The 17230-nt window shown below is 52.6% G+C and overlaps 1 protein-coding gene across 2 annotated transcripts in view; it reads left to right on the top strand.

The window, feature by feature from the left end:
• Positions 1–17230, top strand: part of RBPMS (RNA binding protein, mRNA processing factor) — a 157650-nt gene that overhangs the window by 104816 nt on the left and 35604 nt on the right. For both annotated transcript variants that reach the window (XM_044681283.1, XM_044681282.1), the window contains exon 5: positions 6732–6882. In XM_044681283.1, coding sequence (XP_044537218.1) covers positions 6732–6882 — 151 coding nt within the window. The remainder of the gene's footprint in view (positions 1–6731; positions 6883–17230) is intronic.

The following is a 17230-nucleotide window of genomic DNA, read 5'->3' as shown; positions in this document are numbered from 1 at the left end:
GGGGCAGGCGGAGGCGGACCCTGGAGACATAGCCACTCCAAGGCTTGTAAGCACCCGGTAGGCCTCAGCCCTAGGCTGAGAGTAAGGGGGGTGGGAGGATGGGATTGAGGGGAAATGGCTGCCGCAGCCTTGCCCTGACAAGCCGACAACCTCCAGGGGAGCCCTTCAGAGTCACAGCATCTGTCTGGACCCGAGCTGTCCCTGGAAGTGTCCCATAAGAGGAAACTCCCTCCACCCACACCGGGAAGTCCTATCTGTAACACAGCCCGTGAGGTCACAGGGGCATCTCGAGGCTGGCCTCCCCCCACCCCCACTGCCTCCCAGACCCCCAGAGAAAAAGCCAGGATAAAAGAGAGGTTCACACCTAGAGGCAGTGACACTCCTCTGAGTTGGGATCCCTTTAGCTTTTTCTCCGTATTCTGGTGCTTTGCCCAGTGCTGGGAGCCACAAGGCTCTTGGGGAATGCTCAGTGATTGACTCTTAGGGCAGTGACTCACGCTGCAAGTGAGCTGCCCCCTTACCCAGATGGGAAGGGAGCCAGCACTGCCATTGGCTGCCAGGTAGCAGGGCAGGGATGGGACAAATGTCCTCAGGTGAGGTGGAGAGGGGGAGAAGAGCAGCTCCCTCTGGCACGTGTGCCCTAGGTTTGCTGACACGGAGTCAGGGCATCAGGGCAGGCTTCATGGAGGGGGCGGCCCCTGAGCAGGGAAAAAGACTTCTGACAGGCATGGGAGGAGGGAGACCTTTTGGGACCCAAGCAGTGACAAGAGCAAGTCCAAGGAGGGCTTGAGAAAGAAAGGTGGGCTGGAGGGGCAGGTGGGCGGGCTCTGGAAATGTGTCCTAGGCACATAGGCCTGGCAGGGAAGTCGTAGCCTCCTAGTGCCGGGGAGGGGAAGGACCCTACGAGGCCTTTTTAGTCCAGTGCCATCTATTACAGCTGAAGAAACTGAGGCGTGGGGAGGGGGAGTGGCTGCTCTGCTCTGTCCACCCTCCCTGGCTTTGAGAACTCGGGTGGTGGTTGTGGGGAGGAGAGAAGAGGACAGACACGAGGGAGGCCGAGGGTTAGCCGGGCAGCCCCTCGGGTTGGGAGAGGAGTCAGGCGGGGCGAATAAGGGCTGGTGGCCCTGGCCTGATGGGGCCGCAGAGCTTAGGGGCTTGGCGCATGGTCTACGGAGCAGGGACTCCCGCTCCTACAAAGTTATTGCTTCCAGGACAAGCTGAGCTTCACCAGGGCTGCAGTCAGACCCCTGGGCAGGGGTGGGCACCGTTGTCCTGTGTCCCAAGACGTCCTTGGGTGCCCTGCAGAGCTTTCCCTACCGGCCTGGGATCCAAACATTGGCCGTGGCTGGACTTTGTGCCACAAGGCACTGCCCTCCGCCTCAGCCAGGGGCCTGGGAGGGGTGGTTCTGCCACGTCCTGCCCTTGGCAGCTGCCCCCATCACAAGATCTGTGTCGCCTCCCCCACCTCCCACCAACAGCGACGCCAGCAGTCGGGCCCATCCCTCCTTCCCCCCAATTCTTTTCATTGCCGATCTCTTGGAGATATGAGTTCTCCCGTCATTGGGAGGCCCAAGTCGGGCCCTTTCCATCCATGTTCTATCTACTGGCCTAGCCCGAGAGTGCCTGACCTTTTTTGCCTTATGAACCCTGGGGCAGGCATTCTGGTGAAGCCTGGGGACCCCTCTCAGAATTATGTTTTTAAACAAGAAAGAAAACAAAGATTTCAAGGGAAACAAATTTTATCAAAATACACAATCTATAAAAAAATAAGTTGAGACCCCCATTAAACCCTGGTGTCTGAACACAGAGACAAGTAAAGGAAGGGAGGAATACAAAAAGGGTGTTAAGGGACAGTCCTCCTCCCCCCGGGGGGCATCAAGGGCCAAAGTCCACCTGGGCCAAGATGCTGAAGAGACAGGACCAGAATGTGGGGACATTTCCTGGTTCCTGATCTCAATAGAGTAGGCCAAATTTCAATGGAGTAGAGACAGGGTTCTAGGAGGCCTTTTGGGGTTTCCAGGGCTCCCTGCCTGGAGCATAAGGACCCCAGATGGGGTTCCCGAGCTCTGTGCCTTTTCAGGATCGAGCCGCCCCTCGGCTTCCTCTTCTGATGGAGGAGAGACATCCCTGGATTCAGCTCAGAGGGAAGAGCCAGAAGCTGCCACTGAAAGAGAAACACAAGAAGGGGATGATCCCCGGCCTTGAGCATTTCTGAAGGAAGGACCAGCCACTGTGCTAAGTGCTGGTGAGGCAGAGAAAGGCCAGAGGCGGTCCCTGCCCTCAGGGAGCTCACAGCCTAATGGGGAGACCACAGGCAGACTGGCTATGGACGAGGAACGTCAGAGGTGCATCCTAATGGAGGGAAGGCCCTAGAATTCAGAGGAGCCGCGGCTGGCTTCTGTGGAAGCTGGGACTTGAAGGAAGCCGAGGCAGCCGGGAGGAGGAGAACGTTCCAAGCTTGGAGGCACTCGGGAGAGCCGGGCATCTTGTGGGAGGAGCAGCCAGGAGGCCAAGGGCCCTGGCTCAAAGCAGATGATTGTTTAATACGATCGACATATGGACTAAGGATGCTGTTGGCACGTTAATAGAATATTAGGTGTGTTAATATAATAAATAGTCATCTGCAATACAGGTTAGAGCATAGATGAATAAGTCCTGTGGATTCCCGGGGGGGGGGGGGGCAGAGGGAGAAGAAGACTTCCTTATGCTTGAGACGGGCATTGAAGGATTTCAGCAGGTAGGCACAGCGGGAAGAAAGTATGTTTTAGGTATTAGCAAAAGCAAAGAGAATGATATAGGACCTTGGGGCCATTAGTAAATCAGTTGGACTGGACTCTGGGGTGTATAGTGGAGAGTCATATGAAATAAGCCCGGAAAAGGGAATTAAAGGCACATTGTAGAAAGCCTTGAATGCCAAGCTAATGGGCCGGGTACTTACTAAGTAGGGATTAGAGGAGAGACACGAGATCTTGGGAAACTGAGTTCAGGGCTGGAAATGGAACCTCCCATTTAATAAGGTTCTGCTGGTAGTTCCTGCCCCTTGGCTGACCCAAAGCCTATAGGTGCATGTATGCACAGCCTGGCAGAAGAGCCCTACCCTTTCTGGGGCCCCCTTGCCAAGTCACTCCACCTCTCTATACCTCAGATTCCTCATCTGTCAAATGTATGGGACTATTGTGAGAAAAGGGGGGCTGTGCTGCCTCCCCTTCTAAGGCTCCTTATTTCGCATGGTGTAAGTTAGCCATGCTAACTTGAGGCAGCCGGTGGAGGAGTGGAAGAAACACTGAACCTGGAGCCAGGGAGACTTTTTAAAGGCAAATCCAGCCTTTCAAAGTTTCTACATTTACTAGCCGGGTGTCTCTGGGCAAGTGACTTCCCTGCAGCCTGCCTCAGTTTCCCTAATGGTAAAGTGGGGGTCCTAAGAGCCTCTACCTCGAAGAATTGTGCAGATCCAATGAGACTATTTGTAAAAGTGCTTAGTCTAGTGCCTGGCACTTAGTAGGTTTATATAAAGGCCAATAAACATTCCTTTCCTTCATCCCTCCCTTCCCATCCCTTGCCCCAACTCCCCCCAGTAGCTGCTCTGTAGCTCACATGTCACCAGGTTCAGCTCTTAAAATGTGACCTTGGATGTAAGGTGGGGAATTTTTTTTATTTAGAATATTTTTCCATGATTCATGTTCTTTTCTTACCCCCTCCTGGAGTTGACAAGCCGTTCCACTGGGTTATACATGTATCATTGTTCAAAACCTATTTTCACATTATTCATATTTGCAATAGAGTGATCTTTTAACATCAAGATCCCCAATCATACCCCCATCGAACTACATGATCGATCATATGTTTTTCTTCTGTGTTTCCGCTGCCACGGTTCTTTCTCTGGGTGTTGTCAGCATTCTTTCTCATAAGTTCCTCTGGATTGTCCTGGGTCTTTGCTTTGCTATTTGTAAATACTTTTGCAAGAAGCCATATTGGGCCAGGATAGTTGCCAGTTACTGAGCTGGAATACAGAATGCAGGAGTGGCATGAGCTGGCACGAGACCAAAACGTCTGTTGAGATGAGCCTATGAATAGAGATGGATTTCTAGCTTCAGGGTCTCAATCTGGAGATACGGTGGGAGGGTAGGCGTCTCAGGATTGTTTCTTAGCTAGGTTAACTTATACCTCGTAGGATTAGTTAGCTAGGCTGCTCACTGTTCATCCAGTGCTATCAGCATCCAGCCTTAAACATCATCATCAACAATATACAAATTTGCTAAAACACCAACAAGAAGATCAACTCCGTTAAATCAAATCAACTTGAATCTGAGCTTGAACATCAAATAATCAGAGTCAGGCCTTAGACCTGGCCAAGGTAATCTGCCTGGCAGGCTTCAGGAAATCAGCTGCTCCTAAAAACTTCAGAAAATGTAATATAACTTCACTAATTAGACAAAGTTTTAAGATTCATCCCTCATCCCTCTTTCCTCAATATTTCAATCCATCCTTTCCCTAACCTTATTTATCATCATCAAATAAGTTCCAAGAGAGAAGCCTGTACTGACCTGATCTGTACTGCAGATTCCTAGGGGGAGTTGTCAGTTGAAACTTCTCCTTTACATCATCACCAAGTTCATTTCAAGCTTATTGATCTTCTGTTGTCAAGATCGACAAATCGCAGTCAGAAATGATATCCTTAATAGTTAGAGTTTATTAATCTTGATTTCATCTAAAGAACTAAGTTCACTTAGCACTGACAGTTGGGGAAGAATCTTCTACTTCCTCGTTGGTCAGTTGTAAAGGAGGAATCAGTTGAGTGAAGTGGCCTGTCAGCTGATTCAACACAAACTACATCCAGCTGCAGAGTCACTAAAGCTTATTTAAAGCAATCTCATTCACCATCTAGATAGGCGGTCTCACAGCCTCCGTTACAGTTCATTTACTACTTTTACGTATTAGTAGCAAAGTTGATTATGTTTGATCATTCCATAGTGTTTCAGTGACTGTTCTCCTGGTTCTGCTCCTTTCACTCTGCATCAATTCCTGGAGGTCCTTCCAGTTCACATGGAATTCCTCCAGTTCTTTATTCCTTTTAGCACAATAGTATTCCATCACCAACAGGTACCACAATTTGTTCAGCCATTCCTCAATTGAAGGGCATCCCCTCGTTTTCCATTTTTTTGCCACTATAAAAAGTATGGCTATAAATATTTTTATACAAACATTTTTTCTTATTATCTCATTGGGGTACAAACTAAGAAGGAAATTTTTTTATTAAATAAATAAATTTTACCCCCTTCTGGCCTTGGCAGTCATCAACAAACTCACTTTTCCATATTTAAAGGATGAGGGAAATATTGTATGTAAGTCCCTCAATCTGCCAGTACAGTGTGGTTTTTTTTTCTTCTTAAGAATCCTTCCCTCTGGCCTCAGACACTTCCCAGCTGTGTGACCCTGGGCAAGTCACTTGATCCCCATTGCCTACCCTTACCACTCTTCTGCCTTGGAGTCAATTGACTCCAAGACAGAAGGTAAGGGTTAAAAAAAAAAAAAGAATCCTTCCCACTTACATGTGAGTGCCCATCCTGCCCTGTTTGTCTGCACTCCCCCTGAACTTACTTCTTCTTGTCTTTATAGATGTTTCATTCTGAATTTGGTGGGCCATCACTGTCACTCAACCCTGTCCCCCAGCATTCTCGCTTCCCCCCAGAGGAAAGCCAGAATCACTAACTGAGTAATACTGAATATATTCAAGATGTGCCTCATTCTGTAGGAAGAGACCTTTGCTTTGTCACTGGTTTCCTAGGACCAGAATTCTTTTTTATTTTTTAAACCCTTACCTTCTATCTTAGAATCAATACTAGGTATTGGTTCCAAGGAGTAGGCAGTGGGGGTTAAGTGACTTGTCTAGGGTCACACAGATAGGTCTAAGGCCAAATTTGAGCCCAGGACATCCCATCTAGACCTGGCTCACAAACCATTGAACCACCAACGTGCCCCCATTAGTCCTAATTCTTAAGTCTTTTCAAGTTGTCCTTCAGTTCACTTTACTCCGTCTCCATTCTCACCAGTCTTTCCAGTACTCTTATCCTAAACTGTGTGCAGTGAACAACAGTTGGGGAAGTGCCCCCTTAAAGAAGCCGTGGTGCTGGAGAGAAGCAAGCCATGGCTGCTCTGTTAGGAAGGACCGTCGGTAGAATGTCTAGAGAGAAGCCAAGCTGGGACCCCCGTGCCCCAATATCATTAGCAAGGCAACCGACACCCCAAGTCAGCTCCCAGAGGCCACACAGTGAGCTCGGGCCAGCAGTTGGAGCAGCCGGGCCCGAGGGTTCGAGGGTAGCGCCACCTTCTGCTAACTTACTTTTCCAGGGGACAGATGTTGCTAGGTAGGTGCTGGGGGTCTTTGTTGGGAAGGATCCGACGTACGAGAACAAAACATACTCGTGTACTTTTTAAAATCACATTTTAAATCTCCTGCTAAGCACTAATGTATTCAAGTGACATTTTAAGAACCTGTAAAGCACGTGTTCAAGAGAAGCGCAGCTAAGGGGAGAGGAAGATGGCATTGCTTGGGGCGGCTGGGCTTCCCTGGGGTTCCCTGGGGTTCTCTGGGGTTCTCTGGGGTTTGGCAGCCACGGCTCATCGTGGGGGTGCCACGAGCCAAGGCTCTGGCTGTGGGGTGATTTGTTTCCATCTTTAGATTGGACTGAAAGACAGTGAAAACACTTCCTATTTGTTTTGTCTCCCTGCAGGGCATTCGCTTCGATCCTGAAATTCCCCAGACCTTGCGGCTAGAGTTTGCCAAGGCAAACACAAAGATGGCAAAGAACAAACTTGTCGGGACCCCGAACCCCAGCACTCCTCTGCCCAGTACTGCCCCTCAGTTCATCACCAGGGAGCCGTGTAAGTTGTGAGGCGCGCACACGCGCACACGTGCACACACACCCCACGCACACATGCACACGCACACACATGCACACACTGTGTGAGGACCAGGTGCCGTGTTGAGTAGCAAGTGACCCAGGGTTGTCCTCTGATCGTTGGCCCTGTTGCAAGGCTGACTCTGGACCGAAGGGCCGATGGAGCCCACGCGTGGCCTCAGTGGGTCAGGCTCCAAGGACAGCCCCCGGACAGGTGGGGTCTTAGGGCTAGCGCCCAACCCAGCCCCTAGAGGTGGGTCTTCAGCAGCAGTCGCCCATGAAACAGAAGTCACCTACTACGGTTGTGTCTTTTTATCCCTGGAGCTCCCTCTGGGATCGGGAGAGTGGGGGGTGGGAGGTGGCCAGAGCCTGCTGGAGGGTTTCCAGATGCTGTCTGCAGGTCTTAGGAGTCGACTGGACAGTCATCATAAGAGTGAGATCTCTCTAGGCCACCCCCAAACCCCGCTGATCGTGGACCGTTTTCTTGGAGGTCTGGCTCCTTTTAGCCGGCAGTAGAAGCTGCGTTTGATTCTCCAGCCCTGGGGAGCAGAGCTGGTTGTCCTTCCTTCCTTTGGGGGAGGCTGTGAGACGTGGGTGTTACCAGCTCAGGATGTGCCTGGTTTAGGATGGAGAAGCATGATGCAACCCAGAAGGGTCGCTTCTCTGAGAAACGCTTACCGCGGCTCACAAATGTGGGAAAAGTGGACACTGTGGCTCGCAGAAGGAACCTGGGGCTGCCCAGTGAGGGTCCCCACAAGGGAGGCACCGGGAGAATCCAGGACTTTCTGGACCGTGCCCAGCGATCGGAGGCGTAGTTCCCAAAGTAGTGCCTTCGTGATGGTGGGACCGAGGATGACAAGCGCTGACGTGGTGCAGTAAGGCTTACACAGGCTCTCTGACTCGGTCTCCCCAACCTGCGCGTGGACCAAATGTTCAGGTTCTGTGGTCCTCCTTTTACAGAGAGACAGCCTGATGCCACGAGTGGTTAAGCAGCTGACCACAGCCGCACAGCGGGTGATTGGCAGACCGAGCATCAGCGCACACGAGTCTTGCCGTGTCTCATCCCCATTCCTTCTCCAGCTCATCCCCTGGGATGTAGAGTACAAGGAGGGGGCCGAGGATGAATTGTTCCCTTTGTATCTTGTACCATAGCAGGGCCTTTGAGTTTAGCCAGGTCTGCTGTGGTGCAAACAAGGAATTTTGTCAAGCGGCCGTTCATATTTGAAATCGCGATATTCGAGGTTATAATTAGGTAAAATGGGGTCATTGGTTCCATCCAATGAAAATATCGAGTTCAAAATTGAATAGTGGGAAAACTTCATGGGTTCTTCTCCTTCCCACTGCTGGGACCTGGCCGTACTTCGACTCCTTTGTCCCATTTGGTCTCCCCAGCTTCTCCCTCCTCCCCTTACTTCTTCTCTTCTCCTTCCTCCTCCTCTTGGCCCCATTTCCCCCAAAGTCCCTAGCAGCCATCCTAAACACCTCAGGTGACGGTGGCAGGGCTGACAGGCTAATTGCTTGGTGTTAGCACGGCCTGGAAAGAGACCAAGATCTAATCATTAATGAATAATTAGTAATAATAAGGAATACTAAGATCAGCTAGCCAATTATATGCCACTCTGTAAACCTTATACAGATATTATTTCAGTTGATCCTCACAGCACCCCGGGAGGCAGGTGTTATCATTATCCCCATCTTACAGATGAGGAAACTGAGCTAGCCAGTGCAGTGAGGTCACACAGTGAGGACGTGTCTGAGGCTGGATTCGAGGCCAGCCGTTTTGTCTTTCGGGCCCTCCAGCTTCCTCATTTTCCTTATAGAATGATTCTTCTCTGTCCTTAACCGTTCCTTCTCTATTCCAGTTACACACTCTTCCTTTCTTCTTTGGAACTGGGCCTCCAGAGTCAATTAAACCCTCTCTGGTAAGCAAAGGAAAGTCATGGGCCGACCCTAACCATGGAGCCACCTGCCAATTCCCATTATGGCATAGGCTGATCTTCTTCATGAACTGAGAAATCCCTCCTGGGTCCTTTATGTTTCTTCTGCCCATAGATAGACCAAGAAGACCATCAAGTCCCTCCAGCCAGGGATCTCTCCTTCCCCAGTGCCAAGCAAAAGACCATCTTGGCAAGGGTGAGACTAGAGTCAAGGGGAGGGTGCCCTGAGCCCTTTGGAAGTCTTTTTTTTTTTTTTTTTTTTTTTTTTTTTTTTTATAAACCCTCACCTTCCGTCTTGGAGTCAATACTGTGTATTGGCTCCGAGGCAGAAGAGTGATACGGGTGAGCAATGGGGGTCAAGTGACTTGCCCAGGGTCACACAGCTGGGAAGTGTCTGAGGCTGGATTTGAACCCAGGACCTCCCGTCTCTAGGCCTGGCTCTCCATCCACTGAGCTACCCAGCTGCCCCCTTTCTTGCTTTTTTTAAAAAAAATATGGCTAATGTGGAAATACATTTTGTATGATTTCCAGCTGCCCCCTGGAAGTCTTTACTCAGGGCTCCAGCCCAACGAGTTGGGTGTGACAGCGAATGTCATTTTTAGATTTTATGAGGTCATACTGGACAGCCCCTGGGATTGGCTGGGATTGACTGGGATGCTTCTGACCAAAGCTGGCTGTCCCATTCACCCTCTGTCTGCGATTACTCGTGCGACTCTAGCCGAACTCCTTCTCCTTTGGGCAGCCTCAGCTTCCTCATCTGTAAAGCAAGGGAGTTGAACCAGATGCCTCTGAGGTGCTTTCTGGGTCTAGCGGATAGGGCCATTCATGGAGGCTTACCAGCACCTTCCTCAGGGCCCACCTGAGGCGTGATCCCGCCGAGATGCTCCTCCTCATTTCCTCTACAGAGACGCTGACTTGTAGAACAAAGTGTTTACTGTTCCTTTGGGCCACGCTTACAGCATTGATTCAAGGAAAGGGAATCCAGCCTCAGTGGCAGGTTCGCTCCTTTAGGAGATTCTAGCAGGGCCAGAACTCACCTGAAGCTTGTCTAAGGTACGTCTGCTATGGAGGACACAAAAAGAATGGAGACAAACAGAGCCAATTTAAGGAAATAAGCTTTTATCCAGCATCTACTATGGGCTAGGAATTATGCTAAACGCTTTACAGATATCTCATTTAATCCTTGAAATAACCCTGAGAGGTAGGGACTATTATCTATTACTTCAGTTTTTCAGTTGAGATAACTGAGTCATATAGGGGCGAGATGACTTACTCAGTGGTTAGAATGCTCGACCTGGAGTCAGAAAGACTCAGTTCAAATTCATTCCCAGACCCTTACGAATTGGGTGAGACCCTGAGCAAGTAATAAACTCAGTTTCCTCCTTTTTTTTTCTTTCTTTTTTTTTAAACCCCTACCTTCCATCTTGGAATCAATACTGTGTATTGGCTCCAAGGCAGAAGAATAGTAAGGGTAGGCAATGGGGGTCAAGTGACTTGCCCAGGGTCACACAGCTGGGAAGTGTCTGAATCCAGATTTGAACCTAGGACCTCCCATCTCTAGGCCTGGTTCTCAATCTACTGAGCTACCCAGCTGCCCTCAGTTTCCTCCTTTTAAAAAAAAAACACCCAGAAAGCCTCCTGCTTTCCTTACTGGCAGCTAGACCAGAGAGTATGCAGAGAAGGTGGAGACCGCTAGACTTTTTTGTTGTAAAAGATTATAGCCCGCTCTTGGTTTTCTTTCTTTCCTCTTGCTTTCCTTGCTTGCTGTCCTCTGCACTGCTGTAGCCCTCCAAGAGGCAAGTAACTGAGAACATTTAAAGCTCCAATTTTGCTTTTACCGATGAGAACAAGCCCTTAAATGTCCCTTGGCTGCTTAAGTTGTCACAGGATATGAACAAGCACTTTTCAGAAGAGGGAATTAGAAACTGTTCACAACCACGGCGAAGATGGCTCCCATTCACCTCCAAAAAGAGAAAGTGCAGCTTTCAACCAAGCAAATGGGCCAAGATGACAAAAGGTGGAAATGAGAAAGACTTTACTACTCCACTCTGGGTCCAGCCAATTCTAGAAGGCAGCTTGGAGTGATGCTGGAAAAGCGACTGAGCTGTTCACACACTTGGCCCCAGAGATGTCACCACAAGGCATATAGCAGCAGCCTATCTCAAGTGGTCATTGCCTTCTAAGGAGGTCTGAGGCAGGAAAAATAGACACAAAAACGACAGTCATACTTTTTGTAGCAGTCAAGATCTAGAGGTAAAATGAGCTCCCATCCATTGGGGAGTGGCGAAGGGAATTGTGACACAGGAATGTGGCAGAATACTATCTACGAGAAATGGGGACGCCAGAGACCTGCAGGAAGAAGTCTGTGAACTGGGACAGAATGAAATGAGGATGAGTGGAAAAGAGTATGTTGATAGCCACGAGAGTGGGGAAAATGGTACTGGGCACAGAGTCAGGAGATGCAGGATCAAATCCTACCTGGGTCCTTCACTGGCTTCCTTTTGACTTCTGGGCAAGTCATCTACCCTGCCTGGGCATCTGTGTCCTCATCTGTAAAAAGCAATACCGTTCTCAAGGTTGGCATCCAGGTCGGGAGGAGTAGATGTGCTCGATGCCTCTCGTGCTTCTTTTCGTCCCGCTTCGGCAAGGCGCAGACAGACGGGGAGAGGGAACGCCTCTGACCGCAGGGGGAGGGGAGCCCCGGCAGTGTCTCCTGCCACGCTGAAGTGGGGGGAGTGGGCACGGACGGGGGCCTCCATTCTGCTTGGCCCCCAAGGGCAGGACCAGGACCGGAAGGAAGAGGCAGGAAGGGGGCCAGAAGGCCGATTTAAGCTTAAGGCTGGTCAGGGAAAGCTTCCTCTGAGAAAAATCTTTTTATTCTGTGCTTAAACAAGCCTGCCTCCCCCGCCTCAGGGACGCACTAAAAGCAGAGTGTATCTGAGCGCCGAAAGGCCGACAGTTATCGACAAACCTCCCATGGCAGGCGGTCTGCCTAGGAGGGGATGAGCTCCCCACACTGGAAGTCTCCAGGCCGGGGCTGCTTGTCGTAGATGTTTATTGAAGGGTTTGCGATGGCGGGGAGGGGGAGGGAGGTTGGGAGCTGCTCAAAGCTGGGATCTCTTCCCCAAGCATCTTTGTGAGTCCACATTCTTAGGAAATTAATAAGTGTACCGTATTAAAAACCAAATCTCCATGTGGCTCTGAGGGGAAGGCCCCATCCTGAGCCGGGCTCTGAGATCGGGTTGCTATCCAAACAGCCTCCTGAGGGCTACCAGGGGATTGGACGCCGGGATCGTGTCTCTCGGCCTCTTCATTTGTTTTCCCGAGGAGGTTCTCGGGAATCCGCTTGCCAAACCTTTATAACTCCTGGCAGGAAATTGCATGCGGGTCATGGGATTTTGTAGCTGAAAGGGACTTCATTTTACAGATCAGGACACTGAGGCCCTGAGCGGGACCACCCAGGGGGGATGCGAGTCCGCCACACACTCCAGAGCCCACCTTCTTTCTCCCGTATCATGCATCCTCCTGGTCCGTCCTTTTAGGGCCCTCCCCTGCTGCGGATCAGATTCGTGCCCACATTTCTGAGTTCTGCAGTGGAGCAAGGAAGGATGGGGGTGGGGAGGGGGGGAGGACTGGACAAAGGGGAGCCCCCCAGGCCCTCGCAGCCAGGGAGCTCTCCACAAGAGGACCTTAGCGGCGACTCCTCCTCTGGTCTCAGTAGCTCAGCACACTACCAGAGAGTGACCAGTGTAGAATGGAGGGAGAATTATAAGGTCAGGAAAGTCAGGAGGGCCTCCATCGCAGAGCCCTTCTAGGGGACCCGAGGAGCACGAGGTAGTGGGTAGTCAGTGTGGCCTGAGGAAGCCACCTCTAGGAGGATGGATTGCAGAGGGGAGGCACTCGAGGCAGGGAGACCCGTGAGATGGTCTGTACCAGGGTGAGAAGAGGACAGGGAGGATGACTGTGGTGAAGGACAAAATGCATCAGGAGTGACTGGGAGGGAAGAGTCAAGGTAGAGCCCGGCCTGTTGTTCTTGAGGAAGTCTTGGGTGGTGATGCTGCCCAGGATCTGTGTCAAGTGACTCTCCGGGTTCTCCTCTCCCAGATGTAGCCTCTGTCCTAAAGCGGGAAGAGAGCCTCCTGGCTGGCTGGGCAGAGGGTGAGCCCCCGAGGGCGGGGACGCTCTTCCCCTTTTGTCTGTGTCTGCAGCCTGGGCACCAGGCCTGGCACTTGGTAGGATCAGGTCATTGATTTAGAGCCGGCAGGGGGTCTGAAGCCTGCGCCTGAGCCGCCCAGCTGCCCCCTCCTGGTTCTTTTCCTCCCTGGTTTCATCACACACCAAATGACATCCTGGTGTTTGTGACAGGAACGATTGCGCTCAGGCTGCGACGAGCTCTGCCGACCCATTTCATGAAGGCCATTTTATTTGGGTCTGCTTGGTGGGTTACACTAATTCTTCCAGCTGTTTTCCTGGTACAAAGCCCCCAAGTGTGCCAGAGAAAATGGAATCTCATTAAGTTCTAAACAGCTCAAAGGAATGGCCATACTCATACAGGGTGTAAGTGCGGAATAACCGGGGTCCAGCGAGGAAAGTGAGGCCTCCCCAGTGGTCAGTTTTCTGCAACTTGCCCAGAAACTATAAGGAAGTCATATAAAAGAGGCGGAGAAGAGCCTGGGCTGTCAGGGACTTTTTCAGCGAGTTTCCTATTCCTCAGACTGTGTCAGCTTCCACTTGACCCCCGGCCTGAAGCCGGGCCGGCCCAGTACACTTTTTTTTTTTAACCCTTAATTTTTGGTGTATTGCCTTATAGGTGGAAGAGTGGTAAGGGTGGGCAATGGGGGTCAAGTGACTTGCCCAGGGTCACACAGCTGGGAAGTGGCTGAAGCCGGATTTGAACCTAGGACCTCCTGTCTCTAGGCCTGGTTCTCAATCCACTGAGCTACCCAGCTGCCCCCCCAGTACACTTTTGAGGAGCTCCTTAAGTGCATTTCCCTCTCCTGAGAAGCACCCGGCATGGCGGATAGAGACACTGGCCTCGGAACCAGGAAGACCCGAGTTTAGGTCCTGCCACTGGCCCATCCTGGGTACTCATCCTGGGCGAGTTACTTGACTGTTAGATATTCCGGGCAACCCCCTCAGAGTCTTCATTTGCCAAGAAGCTGAGTTTTGGGTAGGTGGAGGGCACGAGGGATGCTGGGAGTCCCATGTACCAATGTCATTAGGCCCAGGCTCAAGGGTAGAGCCAGAAATATTTGTGTGCTTCAGTTGGAAAAAAAATGCAACCCCTTTGGGGGGGGGGGAAGGGAACTGTTTCCCATCAGTACTGGGGGGGACATTTCCACAAAGCTTCAGGCTTCCTGTCGTCCCTCTACAGCTGGAGCCAGGGCCCACCTGGCTAGCGTCCGGCGTCCCTGCTATGGCTCCAGGGCCTGGCAGGCCTCCTTGGTGCCCCCCACCACTTGCTGATGTCTGTCCGCCTGGCCCCCTTCCCTCCATCAGTCCTCCCCTTCTCCCATGGCCACATCTTGGCTGTCCCGGACCCTGGAGGGTCTGTTTCCTGGGCCCCAACTGGGTGAGCTCCACCTGGGGAAGGCAGAAAAGGGCCCAAAACATGAAGTCCAGGGATGAGCCTCCAGGAAGGGGAGACGGAGCTGGTTGATTGAGGCTGTGGAAAGTGGAGCGAGAAGGAGGCCCAGCCAGTGAGCCCAAAGGAGCCCGTCCGTGCCTGGCACGTGGGAGGCGCTTAATAAAATGACTGGCCAACCCGGGCATGTTGAGATGTCCACAGGGCCCTCGAAGGGCTCGAGGCGCAGAGGGCGCCTGGGCCTGGACTCGGGAAGCTCCGGGCTCCGTTCTGTCCTTGCCCTCTGCCGGCTCTGATCGCGCCCCAGGCGCTGGGTAGGAGACTCGGCCTCCTCTGTGCCAGGGGCCCCCCCAAGGGGCTTGTGAGGCTTCAGGGTCACGGCGGCCCGACGGTGCCGATTCTGAGTCCCGGGGACCGAGGCCGGGCCTGGGATTTCTGGGGTAAAGGGACGTCCAGGATGAGGAAAGCCGCTTCTCCCCATGCGGGTGGCACCTCTGTGCCCCTTACAGGCCAGGGGTGACTGCGCCGTGTGCCGGCCACGGTTTGTCCGAGGCAGGCCTCGCGCTCCCGCGCTCGCTCCCCACGAGGCCGCCTTCCCTCTAGACCCATCACGTTGCCGTTCAGGTGATTCGGTCGTGTCCGACTCTTCGTGCCCCCAGATTTCCTGGGAAAGATCCTGGAGGAGTTTGCCGTCTCGTCCTCCGGCTCGTTCTACAGACGAGGAAACCGAGGCCAGTAGAGTTAAGTGACGTGCCCGGCGTCAGCTAGCTGTGAAGTGTTTGAGGCCCTGTTTGAACTCAGAAAACGAGTCTTCCTGACTCCAGGCGCGCTGCGCTATCCACTGGGCCGCCTCGCCGCCCCGCCGCGCTGCAAATCTCCATGATTTTCATCGAGCCGCCCCGATGAAGGAACCGAGAGGACGGATTTGGGCTTGGAGCTGAGGCGGACTTAGGATGAGCGGTGTGGCTGTCGGAGGCCAGGGCCTCCACGGGGAGGAGCCACCCCGCGATGGCTGGAGTCCGGGGAGATGACTGGGGCTCCCTGGTGAGCCCCACTTCCAACACGCAAACCCCTCTCTGCTCAGGCAACAAGCCCAAACCCACGCCTGGGATGGGGGCTCTGGGGCTCAGCAGGGAGGGCCCTGCAGGCCCCCCCGGATCCTACGAGGCACTTGTGCCTCCCCAACACCCCTCTGTAACTCATAACGTCCTCGATGGCTTCCCAGCCGCCCCGGCCCGGACAGGACGCCTGATTCTGCCCTTTCTGTGCTCGGCGGCTCCCCGTTCGTGCTGCCCCTTCCCTGACACGTACAAAAGCCAAGTGACGTGACACCGTGGGGGGCAGGCGCTCCCTGCGCCCTGGGGGTGGGGGACCTCCCAGGGCCTCGGCTCCTCATCCATAAAATGAAGGGATGAACTAGATGCTCTCTGATGTCCTTCCAGCCCTGGGTCCGTCCTGTCCTCACAGCGATTTCCCAGGAATCTCTGCGCACCGCTGAGTGTCTGAAGGGGGCGGGCCTTGGCCTGGACCGGAGGAAGGTTCTTCTTCTAAAAAGAGACATTTCTGCTGGGGGTGGGCAGCCCTCCAGGAGTCCCCGCTCCCCTCCAGCTCTCCTTTCTCCTCCCCTTCCCGCATTCTGTCTGTCCTTCCTTCTCCCAGCCTGCTGCAAGCCCCGCGGCGTGCCCGGCCTGCTGGGCCCAGGAGGCTCTCCCGTAGTCAGGGCCCCCTCGCACGGGAAGGATTCGAGGGGCAGAGCCCGGCCAGGAGGCCCTGCTCTCCCAGCGACGCTGCTCCTTCCCAGGGCGGATGAGCGCCGGCCTCAGGAATCTGAGGGCGCCGAGCCGGGGGGCCGGGGATGCTGGCGGGCCCTGCCGAGCGCTCGCTGTTTATCTAACTTGAAAGTCAGCGGGGCGGCCCATTAATCTTCTTCTGCGTGACTCCAGAGAACCTTCGGGCGTCCTAAGTAAATCCTTCACAGAAACACAGACATCCAGAGCTGGGAGGAGCTTCGGAGGCCTTCGGGTCAGCCTGCCCCAAAGAAGAATTCCCCCAGAACAGAGCCAGCGAGGGGGACTCCTCCCTGCCTACAGCCCTCTCCCGGGGAGATCAGAATTAGGGACGAGGCCGGCTAAGCATCTCAGCTTTGCAAACCGTCTTACAAACAGTCACCACGGGAGCGAGGTGCTATGATCATCTCCATTTTACAGAAGAGGAAACAGGCAGGCAGAGGGGAAGTGACTTACTCGGGGTCACTCAACTAAGACGTTTTCTGAAGCTGGATTTGAACTCTTAGCCTTCCAGAGTCCAGGCCCAGGGCTGTGCCCGTGGTACCACGTAGCTGTCAGTGATGGACACCACCACCTCCCACTCCATCCCATTTCACTCTGATGGCTCTGATTCTTAGCAAGTTTCTCCTCCCCTCAAGCTTGGCTCTTATCTCTCACCTTCCCCCTATGCTTCTTCCCTGGCTTCCGTATTTGGACCTCCTCTGGTGTGGCTTCCTTTCTTTCCTTCATTTTATACCCATTTTTTTCTTTTATTCTGAACTTAACAAACATGACATAGAATCGGCAGCATCTTTATATAATATAGAACTGGACAGAATTACACAAAAACCCAGGAATCTCCTTTGAATGGAGTTTACTTTTCTTTTTTAAGTACATCATAATAACCTCAACATGTAACTTTCAAAACTAGCCTGCCTTCTATGGGGTTGGGGGAAATGGAATCATATCCATAGCACCACTACCTCCTTTGGAGTAGAGACATACTGGTGCATGGTTGGTGGAACGGCAGATTGGTCTAGCCAT

The sequence above is a fragment of the Gracilinanus agilis genome, chromosome 6 (genome assembly GCF_016433145.1).
Source record: "Gracilinanus agilis isolate LMUSP501 chromosome 6, AgileGrace, whole genome shotgun sequence".
Lineage (NCBI taxonomy): Eukaryota > Metazoa > Chordata > Mammalia > Didelphimorphia > Didelphidae > Gracilinanus > Gracilinanus agilis.
The sequence above is the reverse complement of the archived record's forward strand: the minus strand, read 5'-3'. Positions and strand labels throughout refer to the sequence as shown.